At 44.4% G+C, this 16334-nt stretch overlaps 2 protein-coding genes across 2 annotated transcripts in view; one reads left to right on the top strand and one right to left on the bottom strand.

Annotated features, from left to right (window-relative positions):
- The window catches only part of LOC142195323 (uncharacterized), a gene marked incomplete at its 5' end in the record, with an annotated part of 202381 nt that overhangs the window by 101070 nt on the left and 84977 nt on the right, over positions 1 to 16334 (top strand). The window lies entirely within an intron of this gene.
- LOC142188864 (uncharacterized) overlaps positions 1 to 16334 on the bottom strand; it is a 68523-nt gene that overhangs the window by 31229 nt on the left and 20960 nt on the right. Inside the window, exons 2-6 of the mRNA XM_075262046.1 lie at positions 8011 to 8156; positions 7701 to 7880; positions 7499 to 7622; positions 7351 to 7415; positions 4773 to 4869 (exon numbers count right to left, since the gene is read on the bottom strand). Coding sequence (XP_075118147.1) covers positions 4773 to 4869; positions 7351 to 7415; positions 7499 to 7622; positions 7701 to 7880; positions 8011 to 8088 — 544 coding nt within the window. The 5' untranslated portion in view covers positions 8089 to 8156. The remainder of the gene's footprint in view (positions 1 to 4772; positions 4870 to 7350; positions 7416 to 7498; positions 7623 to 7700; positions 7881 to 8010; positions 8157 to 16334) is intronic.

Raw genomic sequence — 16334 nt, 5'->3', positions numbered from 1 at the left:
ATTTATCATCCTGGTTCAATATGGGTAGGTTTTTCCTGATGATATCCACTATTTCTCCATATTCATCACTGAACCTAGTCGTATAATAAACCCCCTTTCCAGTTTTTTTTTTCTCCTGATATAAAAGGGTTTCCCTTTCCTTTTTCGAGACAATGTTTTTACCCCTCTCGGTCATCCATGTGGTGTATCCCCGATCTCTTAATCTCTTCGTGACCTCCTGAGCTTGAATTTCATAAATTCTATTATCAGTACAAGCTCTCTTAATCCTAGTGTATTCCCCTACAGGTAGAGACCGTATGGTGTGCTTAGGATGGGAACTGCTAATGTTAATAATATCTGTGAAAAGTATGTGGGGTCTAAATGCTCACTATAACCCTTATTGAATTCTGTGAGGGGTGTAGTTTCCAAAATGGGGTCCTTTTTTTTTGGGGGGGGGGGGGGGTTCCTTTGTATTAGTATTCTAGGGGCTCTGCAAATGAGACATGGTGCCTGAAAATTATTCCAGCAAAAGCTGCTTTTCAAACACCGTGTCGCTGCTTCCCTTCCGTGCGCTGCCATGTGCCCAGAAATCAGTTTACACCCACATGTGGGGTATTTCTGTGCTCCGGAGAAATTGCATAACAAAATGTGAGATGCATTTTTTCCTTTGACCCTTTAGGAATGTGTTAATTTTAGGGCTATATGAATGTATTATAGAAAATAAATTTCACCTTCATATTGTTTTAATTTCCGTGAAATACTTAAAGGGTTAACAAACTTCCCAAATGCTGTTTTGAATTAAATTAGTGGTGCAGTTTTGAAAATGGGGTGATTTATGGGGGTTTCTATTATACAGGCCTTTATAATCCCCTTCAGAACTGAAGTGGTCCCTAGAAAATTAGTTTGGAAAATTTTCTTGTAAATCTGGAAAATCGCTGTTAGAATTCAAAGCCTTCTAGCATCCAAAAAATCAAAAGCTGATGCCAATATAAAGCAGAGATATGGGAGATAATATTTATTCATGTATTTGTGTGATATAACTATCTGTTTGAAAGGCAGAGCAGTTCACATTTTGAAAATTGCGGGGTTTTTTTGCAAATTTCCATCAAATTTCGTATTTTTTTAATAATAAATACACAAATATTCATTAGATTTTAACACTTACATGAAGTACAGTGTGTCACGAGAAAAAAAATCTCCAAATCTAAAAAGCATCTCAAAGTTATTGCCATATAAAGTGACATGTCAGTTTTGAAAAACGAGGCCTGGTCCGTAAGGCACTTTTGGGCTGTGTCCTTAAGGGGTTAAAATACTATATCTTCCTCTGCGGGAAAATCACTCATCAAACAACTGATCAAAAAGTAATATGTACCCCATAATAGTACAAAGGAGCAGTGTAGTGTAATATCACAACAAAGGATATAGTGTAATGTCACAGAGGAGGATATAGTGTAATATCATATAGGAGGAGGATATAGTGTAATATCATATAGGAGGAGGATATAGTGTAATATCATATAGGAGGAGGATATAGTGTAATATCACACGGGAGGAGGATATAGTGTAATATCATATAGGAGGAGGATATAGTGTAATATATAGGAGGAGGATATAGTGTAATATCATATAGGAGGAGGATATAGTGTAATATCATATAGGAGGAGGATATGTGTAATATCACAGATGAGGAGGATATAGTGTAATATCACACGGGAGGAGGATATAGTGTAACATCACTGTACACAATTCTGTATATAGAGTTAGAGGTAACCCTCCATTGTGTAATCCTCCATTTTGTATTTGTCATCCATTTTGTATTCTAATATATATAACAATTATATATATATATATATGCTACGATGTGAGGTCACTCTGAGTGTGAAAGGATGTAGACATGGACATGTTTGTGCATAAGCTGATGATTCTTATCTCGGAGGCCTCATTCTGAGATGATACATCCCGTATCCTGTGTAATTGTATTATCTTTTTCTGTGAATGAAACCTATACCTATTAATCTTGTAATGTCTAGACATGTTGCCAGAAAAGCACTATAAGAAATAAGTGTGTGTACTCCAGAGGGAGCCCTTTGTTGTCCCTAACAATAGGAAAGACATAGCTGAACTAGAAGGGGTGCAGAGGAGGCGACCAAGGTAATTGAGGAGATGGGAGAATTAAACTATAAAGACAGTTGATCAAACTTGTATGAATGGACAGTACAGGGATCTTTCCAATGATCTCTTATACGGAGGCCTATAACCATGACAAGGAGACATCCTCTACATCTAGAAGGAAAAAGGTTTCACCATAGTCATAGACAGGGATTCTCTACAGTAAGAGCAGTCAGTCTATGGAGCGGCCACAGGATGTGGTGATGTCTGATAAGTTATACATGTTCAAGAGGAGCCAGAAATTATGAGCTCGGATGTCGATGTGGGGACTTGACAATTGTCATATTTGGTGTTGGGAAGGATTTTTTCTCTGATGGGGCAATTGGCGTTGACCTCTTGTTTTTCTTTTCCTTTATCGGGTTCAACTTGGTAGGTTTATAATTAGGCCTTGATGGACTTATGGAATTATTCAACCTTATCTACTAGGTAAATCCTCCAAAATTGCCTTCTTTCTTTAAAATACAATAAAATTTCAAAATATTAATTAAAAAAAAAATACAAATTTGATATTACGTCATCCGTAATAACCTTTACAATAAAATTAACACATAATTGGCCACATACTTAAAGGCTTAAGTAAGCCTTAAGTGAGCGCAAGCGGCCACAAAAAAAAAAATGGCCGCGGGCAAGTGCAGTCGGCTCCGCCCGAGGCCCAATGGCAGGGCCAACTGCGCATGCGTAGAAGTTTGAACCCAGCGCCAGAAGAAGACGCAGAGAGAGGCCATTCCAGACGAAGATGGAGGCAGCGCTGGAGATTTCTCTTGCAGCATTTGGGACACCCCAGTGCTGCGAGAGAACTCATTTGCATACTGAAGAAAACCCGGATTTCTACCGAACAGCGACCTGGAGAAGACATCTAAAGGTAGGAGAAGAATAGCCTTTCTTAAGGCTATTCCTACGTGTTAGGATCCCTTTGATAGAAGTACATTTTTATTCTTTTTTTCCTGGGATCGTATACTGTGATACTTAGTTGAAAGAGGGTGGTTCCATATACCGTCTGTGAAGTACGTACTTGTGGATGAACAACACAATGGATGACGGGGTCAGTAGTCCAGGCCACCTCTTTGGACTTCACAATACTATTATAATAGTTATAATAAACAAGCTCAGCGTCACATAATAGTATTGTACAGATGAGAGGAGGGTAAAGCCGCCTAATTCAGGTTTTACTTCCAGTTCCTAATAGCATCTAAAAAAACAAGCCGCATAAAATTGGGCCTCTCATGTTTAACAGTTAAACCCAGGCCCCTAATACAGCACCAGTTGTACTGCCCTGAAATAGATCATCTTAACGGTATGGCTCTTTTAACCCCTTCCTGCCACAGCTATTCTTCCATTTCAGTTTTTTACTTCCCAACTTCCAAAAGCCATCTGTTATTTTTCTGTTCACAGAACCTAATTTTTGTAGGACAGATTGTACTTTGTACCATTTAATATTCCATATAATGTACTGAGAAGCTGGAAAAAAAAATCAAAATAGGATGAAACTAGAGAATAAGTGTGTGCCACGCCTTCAGGCCTAAATGACATATTATCTGTATTCTGCAAGTAGGTTCAAATATGGCGATACCAAATGTAAATAACTTTGGTAATCTTTGAATTGAAGTCTATTGTAAAATCCATCACTTCTATTACAGACTGCCTCACTCCTCAGCCTCTAATTGAAATATATTGAAGACAGGCCTGGGAGATTTCAACAGGCTCTTGGCTGTCTAGGCAATGGAACGCCGTCCCCAGATCTAGTCACGGGGATGGTCATCCTAGCCAATATAGAGGAGTCTCAGTCAGGATTGAACAAAATGATTGTAGGGTTAATGTCCAAATTCAGCCCCTGAGCGACCATCATGTTAAAGACCCGACATCTGTCGTAATAGTATGACGGGAAAGCTAAAGAGTCCAATGTGAAATGAGTCCTGTAAGTCCGTGCCAGAGAAATATAATCCATGATTGACTCATTACAGCCAACTAAGTGACACAATACTTTAGGATGCCAGGAATCTTTATGTCTAAGGAGGATAAAGGAGTCAGGAACAGCAAAGTTCAACCAAGAAGAGATTTCCCACATTTACTACATTGGGATCAATCTCATCAAGTGATCTGGAGCTTTCCCTAATTCTATACAAGAAGGCAGAATAGAAAATGACAAGGACACAGTGACCTCTAATTCAGAAGGTGATGCTTGTCTATCAGGCTTGTCATATGTTCTCGATGATCTAGTATCTAAGTGTCATTAAGGATTATAGCTAATTTAAAAAAAAAAAAAATCACATTTGGACCAAGTCTAAATTTTGGGGTTCATCACCACTGAATCATTATGATATTTTGGGGTCTTTGAACATCTGAAGTGTCTCAGGGTCTAATGATAGCACTTCTGGGTTGGAAAATTAAAACCTGCAGCCGAACCTTGTAAGTATTTGTGAAACAAATCTCGAAAGACTTGTCCATTTCAGACTCTCATACAACGGACCTTCCATTCTCCAAAGAATCTTATGTCATCTGGGAAGACGTCTCCACGTATTGTATTCTGTTCGCACACAGTTCTAATGCATACTAATGGTTTCTTAGTCCCAAAATATTGGCAAATACTTTTCCTTCATGAGCACTGATAGAAATAGAAGGGTTACCTGTAGGAACATCCTCCTCACACTCCTCATCACCACTCACATAGGGATCTTCTTTTATAGTTGTGGCTATAGCATTTATATCAATCTGATGGAGAATCTGTGAAACAAATATAAAGGTCAACAAACAGGTGGAAAAATCTTGGAAAATGTAGATAAAGACTGAAAAATATCGTTAGATGACAACCAAAATGACCAGACAGGAGGAGACATCAGAGCCGAGAAGCTGCAGATCGAAAAGGTAGATACAGTGCCTACAAGTAGTATTCAACCCCCTGCAGATTTAGCAGGTTTGATAAGATGCAAATAAGTTAGAGCCTTCAAACAAGAGCAGGATTTATTAACAGATGCATAAATCTTACAAACCAAAAAGTTATGTTGCTCAGTTAAATTTTAATAAATTTTAAACATAAAAGTGTGGGTCAATTATTATTCAACCCCTAGGTTTAACATATTGTGGAATAACCCTTGTTTGCAATTACAGCTAATAATCGTCTTTTATAAGACCTGATCAGGCCGGCACAAGTCTCTGGAGTTATCTTGGCCCACTCCTACATGCAGATCTTCTCCAAGTTATCTAGGTTCTTTGGGTGTCTCATGTGGACTTTAATCTTGAGCTCCTTCCACAAGTTTTCAATTGGGTTAAGGTCAGGAGACTGACTAGGCCACTGCAACACCTTGATTTTTTCCCTCTTGAACCAGGCCTTGGTTTTCTTGGCTGTGTGCTTTGGGTCGTTGTCTTGTTGGAAGATGAAATGACGACCCATCTTAAGATCCTTGATGGAGGAGCGGAGGTTCTTGGCCAAAATCTCCAGGTAGGCCGTGCTATCCATCTTCCCATGGATGTGGACCAGATGGCCAGGCCCCTTGGCTGAGAAGCAGCCCCACAGCATGATGCTGCCACCACCATACTTGACTGTAGGGATGGTATTCTTGGGGTCGTATGCAGTGCCATCCAGTCTCCAAACGTCACGTGTGTGGTTGGCACCAAAGATCTCGATCTTGGTCTCATCAGAGCAGAGAACCTTGAACCAGTCTATCTCAGAGTCCTCCAAGTGATCATGAGCAAACTGTAGACGAGCCTTGACATGACGCTTTGAAAGTAAAGGTACCTTACGGGCTCGTCTGGAACGGAGACCATTGCGGTGGAGTACGTTACTTATGGTATTGACTGAAACCAATGTCCCCACTGCCATGAGATCTTCCCGGAGCTCCTTCCTTGTTGTCCTTGGGTTAGCCTTGACTCTTCGGACAAGCCTGGCCTCGGCAGGGAGGAAACTTTCAAAGGCTGTCCAGGCCGTGGAAGGCTAACAGTAGTTCCATAAGCCTTCCACTTCCGGATGATGCTCCCAACAGTGGAGACAGGTAGGCCCAACTCCTTGGAAAGGGTTTTGTACCCCTTGCCAGCCTTGTGACCCTCCACGATCTTGTCTCTGATGGCCTTGGAATGCTCCTTTGTCTTTCCCATGTTGACCATGTATGAGTGCTGTTCACAAGTTTGGGGAGGGTCTTAAATAGTCAGAAAAGGCTGGAAAAAGAGATAATTAATCCAAACATGTGAAGCTCATTGTTCTTTGTGCCTGAACTACTTAATACTTTAGGGGAACCAAACAGAATTCTGGTGGTTTGAGGGGTTGAATAATAAATGACCCTCTGAATAAACTTTTCACAATTTAAAAAAAATTAAACAGAAATAACATTCTTTTTTGCTGCAGTGCATTTCACACTTCCAGGCTGATCTACAGTCCAAATGTCACAATGCCAAGTTAATTCCGAATGTGTAAACCTGCTAAATCTGCAGAGGGTTGAATACTACTTGTAGGCACTGTATATAGTGAGATACAGTCCTCAGATTCAACCAAATTCAGCAGGTTGACTGAATGGCCCTTTACAGTACAGATGGATAATGACCCAAAACATACAGTACTGCGAAAGCAACACGGAGATTTTTAAGTTAAAGAAGTGGAATATTTTACAATGGCCGAGTCAATCACCAGATCTCAGCCTGATCGAGCCTTTGACTTGCTTAAGACAAAAGTTAAGGCAGAAAGACCCTAAAACAAGTTGAATGAAGACACTGCAGTAAAGGCCTGGCACAGCCTCATATAGGAGGAGGCCCAGTGTCTGGTGATGTCCATGGTCCAGATGTCAGACCATTATTGCCAGCAAAGGATTCTCTATAAAGTATTACAAACGAACATTTTATTTATGGGAACGATAATTTGTCCAATTACTTCTGAGCCCCTGAAATGAGGAGGATTTATAGTTGTAATTCCTGAAAATTTCACAAGATACTTTTTGTTTAACCCCTTGTATTATATCTGAAAGTCTTCACTTCTATCATATCTCAGGAGTTTGTGGTGGCCAAGCCCGAATCATGAAGATTGTGTCACTGGCCAAATAGTTCAGGACCTAACTAGATATTAGATAACGAAATTATCAAGAACCTCATACTGTGTATATTCAGCATAACTAGGCATGGTGCAGGTTGTTTTAGTCATATAATACTGCTGGATAACCCAAGACTGACCACAAGGACTTCACAGCCCGTCTACACATCATAGGGAATATCTCCATCTACCTGATCACCCTGTGGAAGAAGAGGACTGGGACATCTCTCCGGTGTTGTCCTCTTACTGGATCTACCTGTAGGAAACACAGACAGGGACTGAATTCATTCTGTACATACAAATAATGGAAGTCCATGTGTATATAGTCATGTCTATTACCTGCTGATGTGAGGGGCTGGTGGTCCTCCATCATCACCTCCTTGTACAGATCCTTGTGTCCTTCTAAATACTCCCACTCCTCCATGGAGAAATAGACAGCGACATCCTGACACCTTATAGGAACCTGACAACACAATGATACAGTCATCACCCCGACCCCTCCAGTTACTGTATAATGTCCCAGCATTTCCAGCAGTGTCACCTCTCCAGTCAGCAGCTCCAGCATCTTGTTGGTGAGTTCTAGGATCTTCTGTCCATTGATCTCCTCCTGTATCAGGGGGTGAGGTGGAGACCCGGAGATTGGGCTCAGGGTTCCTCCATATCCTTCATACACAGGAGCCTGACAGCGCCCACTAGAGGTCTTCTTCACTACTGTGTAATCCTGGTTATGGGGAGACACATTAATAAATCTCACTACATACATGTCCAGAGTCCATCACCTCTCCAGTCCTATCATCTGTTATTACTATAGATAAGAATGATGTCATGATGACATCATCAGAATCTCTCACCTCTCCAGTAAGCTGGTAGATGATCTCTAGGGTGAGATTTAATAGACTTTCCGCCATCTTGTTCCTGTCTCTTTCCATCCTTGATGGATCAATCAGGAATATTCTCTTATATAGAAGATACTGAGAGGATTCTATATTGTAGGGACCTGAATGGAAAAGAGTTAGTACATATTATATAACTATGTAATAAGTAGAAATTATATAACTGTTAGGTCTGGTTCATAGCTGCACTTGGACTGCATGGGGACCCCCCCGAATGGAGTACCGAATGCATTAACAAGAGGTGAGCATTGAAAGCACACAGACTATTATGGGGTCCGTGTGTTTTCCATGCAGAGTCTGTACGAGTCCTGCAGATAGGTAGGTAGTACATGAAATACTTTTTTTTTTGTAGATCGTGAGCCCCATATAGGGGGCTCAATGTACATTTTTCCCTATCAGTATGTCTTTGTAGTATGAGAGGAAATCCACGCAAACACGGGAAGAACATACAAACTCCTTGCAGATGTTGTTCCTGGCAGGATTTAAATCCAGGACCCCAGCGCTGCACGGCTGCAGTGCTAACCACTGACGCACCATGTTGCCCCCATGAAGTACTTTTCTGTTCACATGTTCTGTGTGGACAGCTAGTGGAAAACACACGGCCCCCATTATAGTCCATGTGCTTTCATATGCTCATCGCTTGCCAATGCGTTCAGTATTCCGTTCGAGGGGTCCCCATGTGGACTCCCCGAACGGAATACCAAACGCAGATGTGAACCAGGCCTAAGAAGTGCAATCAGATATATAACTATGTAATAAATAGAATTAATAAATATTATAAAAATGTGTAATAAGTTGAATTAGTAGATGTTACTAATTATAACTATTGTGCGGAAGGTAGCTCAATAGCTGCAATGTTGCGGACCCAACCAGTAAGAAACAAGGACACAATGTCTGGTGCTAACTGGTTTATTTGGAAAAAAAAAGCAAAATAAATAAACCTTCACTTCGGGTACAGAATAAGCAAAATAAAATGCGGCCTTAAAGAGGACCTTTCATGGTTTGGGGCACAGGCAGTTCTATATACTGCTGTAAAGCTGAATTCAGCGCACTGTTGGCTTTCCCAATCTGTGCCGGTACCGTAGCTCTTCACATTCAGAAGGGCATTCCTGACAGTCAGACAGGTACATCCTTCTTCCCAGCAGCGTCTATAGCGCTGTACAGTGTGAGCGGGGAGGAACGTCTCCCTCCCTCTGCTCACAATGCTCGCCCATAGACCAGTATTATCAGGAGGGGAGGGGGGCGTTCCTCCCCGCTCATACAGCACAGCGCGATAGGCGCTGCTGGGAAGAAGGACGTACCTGACTGACTGTGAAGAGCCACAGTACCGGCACCAATAGCTCTTCACCGGGGGCACAGATCGTGAAAGCCGACAGTGCATTGAATTCAGCACACTGTCAGCTTTCCAGCAGTATATAAAACTGCCTGTGCCCAAACCCATGAAAGGTCCTCTTTAACTTCAGGCAAAGCAGCAAACAAAACCTGCTTGTCTGAGCACTAACTAAACAGTAGAAAAAAACCTGACTATATGTGTGGCTTACTATTAACCACAAGAACAAAACAAACTAGCACAGTACAGTCTCACCAGACTCTCAGTGTTCAAGGACAGAACCAGGGGCCTCCTCTGGCTCCCAGGATCTGCCGTGAACTGCAGGCTCTGCAGCCTTTTATGGCCCAGTAATGAGCCCAGGACCCACACCTGGGCTGAGGCCCATTCAAGACCTGCACTGGACCACACATAAGTCAGAAACCTGGGGCTGATATATTGGGACTCCAACACTCTGCCTGTCACCTTCTCACACTATGTAATAAGTAGAATTAGTAGATATTATATAACTATGTTCACACGGTGGAACACTTCCACGCACCTAGTTGCAACGGGATGCCCATGCAGTGCACTGGCATCAAGTCGCGCCTTCTGCTCTGGATTAGGCCCAAAGATTAGGCCTAATCGGGGGGAGCTAGCAGAAAAAAAGAAGCGAGCGGCTCCCATTGTTAGTCAATGGGAGCCATTTTTGAAGCAGATTCTGCATCAATATCCACTTAAAAACTCTGTGTGAACTAAGACAAGACAAGATAATCCTTTAATAGTCCCACAAGTGGGGACATTTCAGTATGTTACAGCAGCCTAGTAATACAGATACAGGATAATACACAGTAATATATTACAGACGTAGGCACACATAAGCTGAGAAGAGAAGATATACTAGGAGTCCATAGCAGCTAAGGAACGGAAGAAGAAAGAAGGAGACTTCATAGTCATAGTCATTATTAGTTCTCTGTGCGGAGTCTTCGCTTGGTCTGATGTAGATTATACAGCCTGGTCGCGGTTGGAAGGAAGGACCTGCGATAGCTCCTTCTCACACTTGGGGTGAAGCAGACGGTCACTTACAGTGCTGCCAAGTCCCATCAGGGTCCCATACATGGGGTGGGATTTGTTCTCCCGCATGGAGGTCACCACAGACAGTGTCCTTCTGTCACCCACCACCTGTACTGGGTCCAGGGGGCTCCCCAGGACAGAGCCGGCCCTCCTGATCAGCCTGTCAAGTCTATTTCTGTCCCTGGATGCTATACTGCTCCCCCAGCAGGCCACACCGAAAAAGATGGCTGAGGCAACCACAGAGTTGAAGAAGGCCCTAAGAAGTAGCATCAGTAGATATAACTGTGTAATAAGCAGCATTGGTAGGTGTTAAAATCTTAGAAATGTCTGGTCCTAAAGGGGTTAATAATAAATCTACAAGAACTGTGAGCGACCACTGTGTATATACCTGTTCCTGTATAGTAACCGTGGTGACAGGACCTGTGATGATGTCACGTGTGGGAGGAGTCAAGGAGTCACATGATCAGATCCTACTGTTATTGCTTCTGCTGCTCAGGATAAAGGACCTGTGATGATGTCATAGTCATGTGATTAGTTATAGTTATGGGCGGAGTCACATTAGCGTGTACAGTCCTTGGCTGAGAAGACTGTATCTGGTAGAATCCCAACATCATTGCAAACAAAGGCCTCTGAGAAGGTCGGCATGATGTGAAAGGGAGCGCCCTCTATAGGTTTGTGTGGCTGAGACTATGTCTTCCTAATGACATCATATTATGGGGATAACGTCTATCCTTAGGGAGAGACCACCTGCTCAGGTGGGGGGAGACTTATACAGCCAGAGTTGCTCCACTGCATGTTGTTCAGGGTGCTTGCTATAGAGGGCAGCATAACAGAGGCAATGTCTTCCTGTTTACATCTTGGCAGACAGATTTGCATATTCTTCCCATATTTACATCATGGAAGATCGACTTGCACATTCTCAGTCAGCGCCCTCTATTGGTGTGCATGCCTGAGGCACTGGCATCCTAATTACATCATGGAAGTCAGATTTGCATATTCTTCCTATGTTCACACTAGTGACGCAAAAATGAACTGTCACCTTTATTCTGGGGATTGGTACAATTACGGGGATACCAAATTCATACACATGACTGGATTATATAGTATGTCACACACACAGCTCTGCTACATGCACAGAACTGGATTATATAGTATGTCACACACACAGCTCTGCTACATGCACATAACTGGATTATATAGTATGTCACACACACAGCTCCGCTACATGCACATGACTGGATTATATACATACCTCCCAACTTTTGAAGAACTGAAAGAGGGACAAAATGTGCGGCGCACCGCAGCAAATTTAGTCCCGCCCACTTTTGTGTTGACCCTGCCCACTCATTAATTTTTCAAGTGCCTGCACACAGTATAATCCTCCTACAGTCACCCGTAAATGATATGTCCCCCCTCTATCTCTCCCCCAGTTTCATATACACCCTTCATCTGCCCCCAGTTTCATGTCCCCCTCCATCTCTGCCCCCAGTTTCATGTTCCCCTCCATCTCTGCCCCCAGTTTCATGTCCCCTCCATCTCTGCCCCCAGATTCATGTCCCCCCTCCATCTCTGCCCCGAGTTTCATGTCCCTCCATCTTTGTCCCCAGATTCATGTCCCCCATCTCTTCCCCCAGATTCTTGCCCCCATCTCTGCCCCCAGTTTCATGTCCCTCCATCTCTTCCCCCAGTTCCATGTCCCTCCATCTCTGCCCCCAGTTTCATGTTCCCAATCTCTGCCCCCAGATTCATGTCCCCCATCTCTGCCCCCAGATTCATGTCCCCTCCATCTCTGCCCCCAGATTCATGTCTCCACATCTCTGCCCCCAGATTCATGTCCCCTCCATCTCTGCCCCCAGATTCATGTCCCCCATCTCTGCCCCCAGGTTCATGTCTCCACATCTCTGCCCCAGATTCATGTCCCCACTCCATCTCTGCCCCCAGATTCATGTCTCCCATCTCTGCCCCAGATTCATGTCCCCCCATCTCTGCCCCCAGATTCATGTCCCCCCATCTCTGCCCCCAGATACATGTCCCCACATCTCTGCCCCCAGATTCATGTCCCCACATCTCTGCCCCAGTGTCATGCCGTCCTCTCCTTCATCTGCCCCCAGTTTCACGTTCTACCTTAGTGTACACATTACACTTACCTTCTCCTTCGCTTCCTCTCCACTCTCTGCGCGCCTCTCTCTCTCGCTGACAGTTGTAGACGCAATGTGACGTCATCACATCACGTCTACAAGCCAGTAGGCAGCGGCGAAGCAAGGAGCTGACCTGTGACAGCTCCTTGCTTCAGCCGCCTATGTGTTCAACTCAGATCTGCGTCACCCAAATCGTGAATGTGCCGCGGAAATCGGGACGGTTGGGAGGTATGTTATATAGTATGTCACACACAAAGCTCTGCTACATGCATATAACTGAATTATATAGTATGTCACACACACAGCTCTGCTACATGTATATAACTGGATTATATGGAATGACGCACACAGCTCTGCTACATGCACATAACTGGATTATATGGAATGACGCACACAGCTCTGCTACATGCACATAACTGGATTATATGGAATGTCAAACACAGCTCTGCTACATGCATATAACTGGATTATATGGAATGTCACACACACAGCTCTGCTACATGCACAGACTATTGGGATTTTTTTACCTGTTATGAAAGACTTAACCTTCAGACACCTTTGAAAATAAACACAAAAGACCTTAGTGTGGTTAAAGCTGGGATTGGCCACAGCATATTTAATAATAATTTAACAATGTGAACAAATAGCTTTACAAAATTTAACCCTTGCATGACCCGCCCCTTTCTTCCAAACTTCTGGCGAATCCAGCCCACTGCCGGACATCGGTCATGTGGGCTAATATCATCCTGGAGCGGGGCATGTAACTTCCGTCACAGGAGAAGGCAATGTATACCTACACTTGCCTGTGACCAACCCCATCAAGCAGCACCAGGGCCTTCTCAACACCCTCCTGCAGGCCGGCAAGGAGGATGTCCAAACCAATGGAATTTAAATGGACACCGTTCGACAGAAGTAACCCCCCATTATCACCTTCGAGCTCAGTGTGGCGAATTGCCACACCCCCCAAAGACTTGACATGCCGAGAAACCCGCAAATTCAAAAGCCTCCTAGCCCTCTCCAGAGCAGCCATATCCCGAGCCCCCCGCCAGTACTTACGCGGCACAACCTCAGACCACACCATGACCACCTGGTTGAAATATTGAGAAAAACGAAGAAAATCCTGCTTGATTAAGGCTATAAGATCCCCTAACTTCACCTTACCCAGGTCGTTGCCGCTGGCGTGTACTACAAGTATCGCCTTCCCCTCAATCCCACGACTCAACCTAAACACCTGCGGGAGCACATTTAACCATTTCAAACCCCGAATACCTGTCCAAAAGACGTCAACACCTGTTAACCCCAAACACAGACCACCGGGCCAAACGACAGCGCGCTTGTGCGCCCAGTAGATATAGGAATGGCCACGCAAAAGAACCGGAACAGAACGGGAGCCTGGAAAAGAACAGCGAAAACAAAGTAAACAGATAAAAAGGGGGCAAACGAAAAAAAAGGGGGGGGGGAGAGAAAGGGAAGAAAAACCAAAACAACATCAATCAGTGAGCAAATCAGGGCGAATATAGGAACGATAACAGTCAGACCGACATCTACCCAAGCGCTTCACACTATCACCATCCATACCACAGGCATCCGCCACAGTCGCTGCACCAATCCAAAAAGAATGCGTACCAAAATCAGCGGCATTCAACCTAAGGCTAACCAAACAAGACCTGAAAACGGACGAGAACTGAAACCTGGTGAGCGCAAGTCCACACCTATGAGACAAAAAAAAAAAACGGTCGCCCAACACACGCACTTCCAAAAATTCTTGCGAGCACTTAAGGGGGCAGGATCTACAATCCACACTCCGCAGAGTCAACCACGTGCCTCTCCCATACACATCAGTTTTCGACCTACGCACACAAACACGCACAGAATCAGACTGAACCAGCACGTCACCTGCGCCTAAACCCCCAACCCCTTTGCCGCTATTTGGTACTAATTCACCAACGCGAAGGGCACCATAAAACGCCAAAGAAAAGGCAGCCCTAAACAAAGCCACTTCATAAGCATCCCTACTTCTAAAACAGCCATCAAACGCTCCAACAGAGGCAAGGAAACCGGTCGCCTAGAATCCCTGGTCGCGACCTCCTTAGACCAACCTTTAACAATTTGTCGTACCAAAAAATGCTTAGTAACATCTACCCTCCCGTGCATCTTCAGCATGAAGGCAACACCAGCCAGACCTTTTTTGACCTTCACTGCCGATACGCCATTACGGCGCAAACGGCTCAGAAAGTCCAACGTAACAGAAAGGAGACGGATGTCCTCTGCGGGTACCACACCGCCAGAGAAGGAAAGCCACTCCTCCCAGAACTTCTGATGACTGCTCCACGTGGAAGACGCCACCGAACCCTGCAACAGACTAATTAAACAAGATCTACCAGCATCCATAGGTAATCCGGGCACTCCGCTCCCACCTCCTCCGCCGACGGATGCAACAACCGGAAGTCCTGAACTTGGAACGAGAAAGTGAATCAGCAATAGAATTCTGAACCCCCGGCACGTGCCGAGACCTAAACCAAATATTAGCCTGGAGGCAACGCAACACTAAGTGACGCAGCAAAGCCAATACCGGCAAGGAGGAGGACGACTGACTATTGATACACTGTACAACAGCCAAATTATCCGACCAGAAACAGACTCTACAATTACTGAAAGACTGGCCCCATATTTCCACCGCAACTACAATTGGAAACAATTCAAGCAATGTCAAATTTTTGACAAGACCTGAATCTCTCCACGCGCTGGGCCAAACACCCCATGCACCATCTGTTGCCAAAAACGGCAGCGAAGCCGTCACTGCCAGCAGAATCAGTGAATAATGAAAGCTCGACACTAGACACCGCCGAAGACTGGCAGATAGCAGAACCATTGAATGAACCCAAAAACCGGGACCACACCAACAAATTCTCGCGCAGGGGCTTTGTAATCCTAATAAAATGATGAGGCGCTTGGACACCTTTAGTAGCCAAAGAGAGGCGGCGGCAGAAGGAGCGACCCATGGGAATCACTCTACAGGCAAAATTCAATAAACCAAGCAGGACCTGCATCTGATGCAAGGTAACTTTCTTCGCACGAGCCGCTCCTTCCACCGCCTCCACCAGGCGGGACAATTTGTCCGCCGGAAGCCGAAAGACCATAACATCTGAATCTATCTCAATGCCTAAAAAAGACAACCTGGTAACTGGACCAACCGTCTTTTCTTGAGATAAAGGCACGCCAAAACGCTCCATCACAATTTTAAAGGAATGAAGTAAATACCAGGGGTCCTCAAACTGCGGCCCGAGGGCCACATGCGGCCCACCAAGCACTTCTGTCTGGCCCAGCCGACAACACTGGCAGGCCTGCATTTATAACGAAGCTCCTGGGGAGCTCGGGCCAGGCCATGGAACGCACTTCACTTTACCTATTGGAGGGCACCGCTCCCGATATCTGTGCATTTGCTCTGCCTCCGGCCCCCTATTTAAAAAGTTTGAGGACCCCTGAGTAAATACGAACAAACATTAGAACCCGGGGGACCAACAAAGAGGAAATCATCCAGGTAGTGCAGTATGGACAAAATACCCGTCTCATAACGCACCACCCATTCCAGAAAGGAACTAAAAATCTCAAAATAGAAACAGGATATTTAACAACCCATCAGAAGGCACATATCCACGAAGAATTTTCCATCCAAACAACAACCCAAAAGATGGAAACAATCAGGGTGAATAGGCAACAACCGAAAGGCAGACTCTATGTCCGATTTAGCAAGGAGGGCACCA

Source organism: Leptodactylus fuscus, chromosome 1 (assembly GCF_031893055.1).
Source record: "Leptodactylus fuscus isolate aLepFus1 chromosome 1, aLepFus1.hap2, whole genome shotgun sequence".
NCBI lineage: Eukaryota > Metazoa > Chordata > Amphibia > Anura > Leptodactylidae > Leptodactylus > Leptodactylus fuscus.
Note: the sequence above shows the minus strand (reverse complement) of the source record. Positions and strands in the feature narration are given on the sequence as shown.